We start from the raw sequence: 10,165 nt of genomic DNA on the forward strand, positions 1-10,165 counted from the left end.
TCACTTGAGTCATTATTGTTGCTATGAATGTCTTTACTGAGGTACTGTTTACTACTACAAAGGTTCAGACCCACAGCTTGTAGGATGCATAGCAGAAATTACATTTATTTTGGTCCATTTGCTTTGAGGTAACTGAAGTTACTGCCTTCTCTAATGGCCTTATATTTCCAAAGTGCCGTGTCCCTTCATAGAGACAAATCACCTACTGGGTGTAAGTGTGACATGCCAGAGCAGACAGTGTTTTGTTTTTTTTTGTCTATTAACGTGTGTGCTTTTAGTGTCTGCAGTAACGGCACTAGAGTATAGACACTTGCAAAGTTAATGTCCGTTTCTTGTTGAACGTGGCAGAGGCCGACTCCTCATTCACAGTCTCAGGCAGCTCCAGGTGTAGATGGATTGATTTCCTCCACTTCTAGTAGTATATCATATTATAGAGAAATACACACATACTTTTAGACCAACAAGACCACAGAAAGGATAACTTATAATGTAACATAGGCTATTATGTCAACATAGGAAGCGCTTAAGCAAAAACAACATAATTTTTGTTAATCTGTCACAGGGCCTTATTCATAGCACAAGGGAAAGGGCAAGCAGAATGGTCCCTGACCTGGGAAATGATGAGATGGCACTCTGTGATGGAGTGAACATTTGGTAGCTCCACAGTCAGCTCCAGGATTCTAGAGAGGTCCCTGGGGTCAGAGTTAACAGTGAGCTGGTGCTGTGGCTGCTGAGGCTGGGCTGTCATTGAGCTAGAGATCACCTGGATCGGGTTCTTGGTCTTGTTGCTTTGGTCCCCTGGCCCAGATGAAAGCTGGACAGATGTGATGAGCTGCACAGGTGTACTGTCCTCGGTCTGCCCTTCACGCAGAAGGAGATCTGCTGGAACAGGGAAGCTGGGGTCTGGGAGGCTGGGAAATGAATGTCAAAACATTCATCTTTAGCTACAGTACACCCTTAAAAAAAATATTCATACTACATAGTTAGTAGGTATTGCTCAATACATTATGGCTAAATAATCTTGCCTTTATCTTGATGGTGTCCCCTTAATAAAAAATAAAACTGTTCCCTTGAACCAAGGAATGATTACGTAGAGGCCTTACCTGTGTTGGTGGCTGGACTGTTTTAGAGAACCCAGGCGGCACTGCTTGTCCTCTAGGCTGCCCTTTAGCTTACTGCTGCTGACATTGTACTGCTGGGCCAGACGCAGGCCATGCTGCTGCTGGGGGAAGCTCAGGGCTAACAGGTGGACCTGGTCCTTCTCCCTCTTGTCCTTCTGAGCCTGCTGCAGCACTGCAGGACTGAACGCCACATCCACCTTACTGTAGTCATCTACAGTACAGGGAAGACAGGTAAGGGATGAAACAGTTACCGGTTTCACGGTAAACCATGGTCAAATTCCCAACGGTTAGTATTACCAGTTCAAATTTGAATTATCATTAAAACACGGTTTGAAAAACTCACGGTAAATACTGTCCAGCATCAACCAAAGTTAGCAACAGTCTGACGCAGGCGCAGAATGCAACGTGGGTTTTGTTCTGGGTAAAAACATGGCGGAAGGCAGTGACAGCGCTTGGGAGATTTTTCAGCCTTCTAAGAGGACCAAATCTGAAGTGTGGTCGTATTTTGGGTTTTACAAAAGTGCTGAGGGAAACTTAATCGAAGATGGTCACCCTGTCTGCAGAACAAGCAAAAGAAAATTGCTGCGAAAAGGGACAACACTTCAAATCTCTTGAGTCATCTTCGTGACCACCACACACTACTTTATAGCGAATGCAAGGTAAGTTAACTTTTAGCTCAATGCATGATGTGGGGACTTTGGAATGGAGGAAAATGTGATGGTTTGTCTGTCTAACTTGCTAATAGCTTGTCAATAAAGTAAACTGAAGCTTTCAGTGTTACCTACTCTTGTAAAAAGACTACACGTTGTTCTGCTGATGTATGCATTGTGTGTCTGCAGACTCTATTCACCCATTGCACATGGTAGTTTAGTCACCCAACCAACATATTTTGTTCATTTAAAATCTGTCAGTCGTCGACTTGGTTGTAAAAGTGTTCTAACAGGAAAACACTATATACTCCTATATTTATGTCAATTGTTGGGCTCATTGCAATTACTATAACTGTCTTCTTAAAACACATTTGTATTTCTGTAAATTGAGCATGGGGTCATTGCATATACTCAAATGCAACACAGAAGACAGACAGGGGCTGCGTTCCAAACACTTAAGACACACACTCGTCCACTCACCCTCGCCTTATGCCCTTGGGGGAATCCCTGTCGCCATCTTGGAGGACGGTCCAAATGATTAGCCAAGCAAAGGAAGTTTGCAATGTAAGCCCCTCAGCCCTCATTTTTAGTCGGCTTTGCGAGTGTACAATTATGTTCACATCCTCTAAGAAAAGTCAGCGAAAACTTAAAAACAAAATCAATGGAGAAGTCAACATACAAGTGTAAGTAAAAACAAATGCAAATAAGTTAGAAATTGTGCTACTAATGCACATGATGGCACAAACACGTCTCGTAAAAAGTAAATATGTTTTTGTAGAAATAAAACATTTTTCTTTAGAAGTTCCAGCTAGGCAGGCTGACGTTAGTTAGCTCATTTATTTTCTAGCTATCATACTTATATTAATAATTATATTTTTAATATAAGTAGGCATGCACTCATAATTGACTGTAGCGCATATAAAGCACCCACAAGCTACTGGAGGCTGAAAACACAATCGTTGCGGGATGAAGGGTGGCCATTTAAAAATGATTCCTTCTTCCCCCACCCCTTGTTTACTCGTCAGAGGTCATGATACGTCATCAGAAGTGTCCACTTAATTTGAGGGCTGTGGGGGTAGGTGTGTCTTTTAAGTGTTTGGACCTGTATGTATGTATGTATGTATGTATGTATGTATGTATGTATGTATGTATGTATGTATGTATGTATGTGTGTGTGTGTGTGTGTGAGAATGAGGTGAGTGTGTAATAATAATTACAATGTAACAACACCAATAATACATTTGCTATTCCCTTGTTTACAAGGGACAGTCCAGTAAGCATTTCAAAGACAGGCTGCTTATGCACCCACATCAAAACATGCTCAAGACCTCACTGCAGCCCTTTCATACTACATTGCAAAGGACATGATGCCATTTCAAATTGTTGAGAGGCCTGGCTTTCTGAGGCTGATGAAGGATGCCGTGCCTCACTACGAAGTGCCATCACGAACATTCTTTGTCAAGCCTGAAATCCCAAACCTGTACAACCAGGTTAAAGCTGATGTTGGAAAAAGTTTGACTCAAGGCACATGGTTTGCTGCAACTACTGACCTCTGAACCAGTGAAAGCTGGGGGTGGTCAATCCTACATCAGCTTCACTAACCATTACCTCACCCCAGACTGGCAACTGGAATCAAACTGCCTGGAAACACAGTTATTCCCAGAAGATCACTCGGCTCACAACATCAAATAGTGTTTTGAGAATATGCTGGGAGAGTGGGGGGGAATCAACAAGAAAGACCTGGTCTGCATAACCACAGACAACGCAACAAACATGATCAAGGCTTTTGAAGAGTTGCCAGATCTGTGGCTTGGGTGCTTTGGCCATAATTTGAACCTGGCCATCTCAAAGGCTCTGAAAATTCAGAGAGTTGACACAGCAGTCAAGGCCTGCAGTCATCTGGTCCAAGGCTTCTCACGGAGCTGGAAGAGAAGGAGAGAACTGAGAGAAAAGCAAGCTGCCCTCAACATGCCACAGAAGGCTCTGATCCATGATGTGGTGACCCGATGGGGATCTACACACAAGATGCTTGAGCGTTTCCTCAGCCAACAGCAGCCAGTGACACTGGCTGGAGAAAGAGGAACATGGCATCTGATGCCCAAGGATGCCGACATAAGTGTCATGGAGCAACTGTGCCAGCTCCTTGAACCTCTGAGCAAGTTTACAGATGCACTAGCCTCAGAGACACGAGTGACACTGTCAGCCATCAAGCCTGTCCTAGACCACATCACCTGTGATGTTCTGGTGGCCAAGGAGATGAAAAGGGTAATGAGAGAATACCTTAAAACCTCTTACAGCTACCCCCCTACTTTTTTCAATTTCCACCTGAAGACATACCCAAATCTGTAGCTCAGGCTCAGGCCCAGGACCAAGGATATGCATATTCTTGGTTTCATTTGAAAGAAAACACTTTGAAGTTTGTGTAAATGTGAATTGAATGTAGGAGAATATAACACAATAGATCTGGTTTAGATAATACAATGAAAAAAACTTATGTTTTTTCATTTTTATTGTTGTATCATCATCTTTAAAATGAACAAGACAAAACAAACATTCAGATAGGATGATGGGGACAATTTCAGTGAAAAACATAAGAGGGCAACAGTACTTGTGCAAAGTTTCAGAATGATAACTTCCTAAATCAGTGTGCTACATGACATTTATCATGAAGTCACCCAGGTGTCCCACACAAGTGGCCAAATTATTGAAGTTATACATTTTGAATGGAATAACTGTATTCTAACAACCCCCCCCAATAAAATTGAGAAAAAACATGAAAGAAATATACATATATACACATTTACAAAATAACACTTTCAATATTTGGAAGACCCTCAGTCCTCACACAATATTGTGCTGCTGATGCCAGGTGCCATAGCAGTCTCTTTCTGCTGTAAAGCAGATGGCCACCAAGCATGTGGTGCAGGTGATGGGGGACTTCATTTTGCAAAGAACACAGCGACGCCTCCATGCTGTGCCCTTTTGGCCCTGAGGCACATCCATGCCTGCAGAAATAAATTTGGGCAGATGAACACCACTTGTGGCAGGAGCTGGATGACCAGCTTCAGTGGGGGATGGACACCTTGGCACTGGGGGCTCCCATTCGGAGTCAGTGTCACTGTGAAAGAAAATGTTCAGTTAGAATAGTTTCACATATGAGCCCTGTATCAACAGGTATAATAAACATACATATATATAGAGAGTACAGGGAACATAAGGTTGAATATATTATTATTGACCTGCTAGATCTACTGTCTAATTTATATTATGACAGATCAGCTAGATCTACTGTCTATTTTATATTATGACATTTCAGCTAGATCTACTGTCTCTATTATATTATGACAGACCAGCTAGATCTACTGTCTTTATTATATTACAACAGACCAGCTGTATCTACTGTCTCCATTTCACTTTGGCCATTGTTGTGGGCCTGCCCTCCCCTCAACAGCCTCAAATAGGCTATTTCATGTCGGGGTGGGGTGGGGTGGAGCGGCAGACACACGCATCTCGGCCATGCTCCCTCTAATCCACAATATGTATATATACACACACAAACATAGGCTATGTGTCATAAACATACATTCAAACATACCCCCACCCACAATGTATAGCCAACGTGTACTTTACACATTTCATTACATTTTTATATATTGCTACTAAAAAATGTAAAAATCACAAATAATATTTTATATTATTAATTTCAAACAAAGGCATTAGCATGAGAAGAACTCACCAGTCCAAAACGATGTTCTCTCCGTTCAAAAAATATTCCTCCATTTGGGAATCGCTAAATGAATCGTCCTCCAATAATCTCTGTCTCACTTTTTTTTTGTGTGTACATCTGTATATCTAGACTTAGATTTAGCTTTCCCTAACTTAGTCGCCATACTGATTGATTTATAAACAGCTGAAGATGCGCTTTACCAAAACAATGCTGTGCGTAACATGCGTGGCTCCTTCCGGTATGAAACTTCAATGGCGAATGACCCTCTTTACGCCGGAGTTTACTACATGGGTTGGTCTTCCAACACATAAACATTACATATTGATGTTTACCTCAGCTCATTGGCTATCTACCCAGCTAGATTTCAAGACGATCAGTGGTCATTGGGTTAAAATACAGTCAATCAACGAAACAGCGGTCATATCATTGGTGCACAATGATGTCATTACTTGTTGTCTTCAAATCGGTTTCTTTCAGTCAATACGTCCCGCGAAATGACCCATCACGTTTGGTTGTGTTACAAACAAACCAGTTGATTGCAATGAAACCAAACATGACTGGAAAAGTCACGTTTAGTGTGTGTTTTTACATCGAATTTGTCGTCGAAAATGGAATGAGACGGAATTCACGACACAAGCGGTTCACAAAATGTTTTGTGTTAGGCTATAAAAATGGATTTTATCAAACAAAATACCATTCATTGTGTAACAATGAGCATTGGGATTGCAAACAGAGGAAGATCGTCAAAGGTAAACAATTTATTTTATTGCAATTTGTGATGTTGTTACGCCTGTGCTGGTTGAAATAGTTTTTTTATAGTTGTTCTCAAATAATGGTATCGTATTCTTTCGCATGTAAATCCTCTTTTAAATCTGACAACGCAGTTGGATTAGCATGATTGTAGGCTTTCGACCCATCTGAGACACTTGTATTGTCATGAATGTTTAATATGACTATTTATGTAGCGATTACCGTATGTTGTCGAATTTAATCCCGCTAAGGGGTTCGGTGCGCAGAGAGGTTAACAACAGATACACAGAGAAGGCAAAGAGAGTCATGCACATGGCTTGTTTCATTGACCCCCGCTTCAAAAGGCACTTTTTAGATGAGCCTGAGGCTGTAAAAGTTGACACTGACAGCTGTGTCCAGGAGGCCTTGAAGCTGGCAGCTGCACAAGTCAGGGAAGAAACACAAAGCACCAGCAGCACCTCCACCACCAACACCCCCACAGCGGCATCAGAGGGGAAAGGCCTGGCTGGGTTGCTGAGAAACATTACCTCAACAAGGCAGCAGAGAGGTGAAGAGGGTCAGATTCCAACCACCCCAGAAGACAGAGTGAAAGAAGAGATCAAGGTCTACCTGTCTCTGCCAACCATTCCAGCAGAAGAGGATCCACTGGTGTGGTGGAGGGGCCCTGCATCAGAGCTGCCTCAAATTGCCAGTGTTGCCAGGAAGCTTTTGTGCATCCAAGCAACCAGCGTGCCATCAGAGAGAGTGTTCAGCGCTAGCGGGCACATTTCCAGCACATTTTAACGATACCGCGATAATACTGAAATTTTCATACCCCATTATTTTTATTTCTACTTTGCACATTCTTCCACTGCAAATCTACCATTCCAGTGTTTTACTTGCTATATTGTATTTACTTTGCCACCATGGCCTTTTTTTTGCCTTTACCTCCCTTATCTCACCTCATTTGCTCACATCGTATATAGACTTGTTTCTACTGTATTATTGACTGTATGTTTGTTTTACTCCATGTGTAACTCTGTGTTGTTGTATGTGTCGAACTGCTTTGCTTTATATTGGCCAGGTCGCAATTGTAAATGAGAACTTGTTCTCAACTTGCCTACCTGGTTAAATAAAGGTGAAATAAATACAAAATAAATAAATAAATAAATAAAATACTGTTTCAATGAAACACCTTTTGAGGTCAAACAGTGTTAGATAACATTGGTATGAAAACCATTAAAAAGTGATAAGAACATCAGCTGTCGTATACAGTTGAAGTCGGAAGTTTACATCCACTTAGGTTGGAGTATTTAAAAACTAGTTTTTCAACCACTCAACAAATTTCTTGTTAACAAACTATAGTTTTGGCAAGTCGGTTAGGATATCTACTTTGTGCATGACACAAGTAATTCTTCCAACAATTGTTTACAGACAGATTATTTCACTTATAATTCAGCCTGTTCAGCCTATCACAATTCCAGCGGGTCAGAGGTTTACATACACAAGTTGACTGTGCCTTTAAACAGCTTGGAAAATTAAATAAAATTATGTATTCGCTTTAGAAGCTTCTGTTCGGCTAATTGACATAATTTGAGTCAATTGGAGGTGAACCTGTGGATGTATTTCAAGGTCTACCTTCAAACTCAGTGCCTTTTTGTTTGACATCATGGGAAAATCAAAAGAAATCAGCCAAGACCTCAGAAAAAAAATTGTAGACCTCCACAAGTCTGGTTCATCCTTGGGAGCAATTTCCAAATGCCTGAAGGTACCACGATCATCTGTACAAACAATAGTATGCAAGTATAAACACCATGGGACCACGCAGCCGTCATACCACTCAAGGAAGGAGATGCGTTCTGTCTCCTAGAGATGAACGTACTTGGTGCGAAAAGTGCAAATCAATCCCAGATTAACAGTGAAGGACCTTGTGAAGATGCTGGAGGAAACAGGTACAAAAGTGTCTATATCCACAATAAAACGAGTCCTATATCAACATAACCTGAAAGGCCGCTCAGCAAGGAAGAAGCCACTGCTCCAAAACCGGCATAAAAAAGCCACACTATGGTTTGCAACTGCACATGGGGACAAAGATCGTACTTTTTGGAGAAATGTCCTCTGGTATGATGAAACAAAAATAAAACTGTTTGGCCATAATGACCATCGTTATGTTTGGAGGAAAAAGGGGGATGCTTGCAAGCCGAAGAACACCATCCCACCCGTGAAGCACGGGGTTGGCAGCATGATGTTGTGGGGGTGCTTTGTTGCAGGAAGGACTGGTGCACTTCACAAAATAGATGGCATCATGAGGAAAGAAAAGTAGGTGGATATATTAAAGCAACATCTCAAGACATCAGTCAGCAAGTTAAAGCTTGGTCGCAAATGGGTCTTCCAAATGGACAATGACCACAAGTAAACTTCCAAAGTTGTGGCAAAATGGCTTAAGGACAACAAAGTCAAGGTATTGGAGTGGCCATCACAACACCCTGACCTCAATCCTATAGAAAATGTGTGGGCAGAACTGAAAAAGTGTGTGCAAGCAAGGAGGCCAACAAACCTGACTCAGTTACACCAGCTCTGTCAGGAGGAATGGGCCAATATTCACCCAACTTATTGTGGGAAGCTTGTGGAAGGCTACCTGAAACGTTTGACCCAAATTAAACAATTTAAAGGCAATGCTACCAAATACTGTTGAGTGTATGTAAACTTCTGACCCACTGGGAATGTGATGAAAGAAATAAAAGCTGAAATAAATCCTTCTCTCTACTATTATTCTGACATTTCACATTCTTAAAATAAAGTGGTGATCCTAACTGACCTAAAACAGAAAATTTTTACTAGGACTAAATGTCAGGAATTGTGAAAAACTGAGATTAAATGTATTTGGCTAAGGTGTATGCAAACCTCCGATCCGACTTCAACTGTAAATATTTTTTGGGGACAATCTGAACTTTTTTTCCCTGCACCTCTTATGAAACAGGTTACAGTCCAGGTAATTATGCAGAAATACAGGTTTGTGTTCTGCAGGACAACAGTGACTCTTGGTACCTCCTCCTTCATGAATGTCTGTCTCCAGTTTCCCTCCACATACAGGCACAGGCTTGTTCTCATCACCAGGGTTAGGGATGTGCTTCCAGCCACACACATTGATGTACAGCAACCCTTTCTTTGTCTCCTGACACATACAATAAAGCAACTGTTCAGCCTCTTTATAGTTCACACCTCCATATTATTAGCCAGCATTGCACAGTCAAACAAATGAACCAGTATTCTCTTATCAACACACTTAGTTATGTTCTTTTTTTAAATGTAGGCCAGTGTTCTAAGTGTGTTTTTAACGTATAAACTCTACAGTGTGGGTGTAGCTGCTCTTAGAAAGCAGGTCATTTGTGGTTCCAGCATTTCAGTGAGTAGGCAGGAGTCAGGCTGAGGTAGTGCATTATTATTAGCTCCCTGTTTTATTTGTTCCTCGATAAACATCTGGTAGCTTTGGGGGTCATTCTGTGACAGGTCGTCTAACATGGACCAGAACTGGCTGAACTGCTGCAAAACTTCCTGTTTTGTAATTTGTACTACCAGGGATGAAGACATATTTCTGAAAATATGTTGAGGGATTTAGTTCAGTATACACACAGCTCATTGGAGTTGTGCATTTGATTATGGTATGGCAAGGCACGCTAGCTATAGATGAACAAGATAATTCCTTGCTAGGTTAAATAATGTTTATGTTAGCTAGCTAACGTTACAGTAGTGTAGCTAAATAGCTACCCCAATACACCAGCCAGCAATGCCTGGAATACAATCAAACCATTTGGTACGAATGCTGTGAATCAGACGGAGAACAGTAGTTATCCTTTTAACACAAAACACATGGAAATACTCACAGTAAACTTGCTTCAAGGTTTTGCGACCCTTGTTCTAACGTTACTACTAAATGT

The 10,165-nt window shown here is 41.5% G+C and overlaps 1 protein-coding gene across 1 annotated transcript; it reads right to left on the reverse strand.

Moving 5' to 3' along the window:
* Positions 1 to 19: 19 nt before the first annotated feature.
* Positions 20 to 9,411, reverse strand: LOC110507134 (PIH1 domain-containing protein 2). The gene is made up of 4 exons (XM_021586992.2): positions 9,276 to 9,411; positions 1,104 to 1,332; positions 611 to 911; positions 20 to 412 (listed from the first exon to the last, which is right to left on the reverse strand). The coding sequence occupies exons 1-4, from the start codon at positions 9,409 to 9,411 to the stop codon at positions 296 to 298; spliced, it is 783 nt and encodes a 260-aa protein (XP_021442667.1). The 3' UTR covers positions 20 to 295.
* Positions 9,412 to 10,165: the final 754 nt, after the last annotated feature.

Source organism: Oncorhynchus mykiss, chromosome 27 (assembly GCF_013265735.2).
Source record: "Oncorhynchus mykiss isolate Arlee chromosome 27, USDA_OmykA_1.1, whole genome shotgun sequence".
Taxonomy (NCBI): Eukaryota; Metazoa; Chordata; class Actinopteri; order Salmoniformes; family Salmonidae; genus Oncorhynchus; species Oncorhynchus mykiss.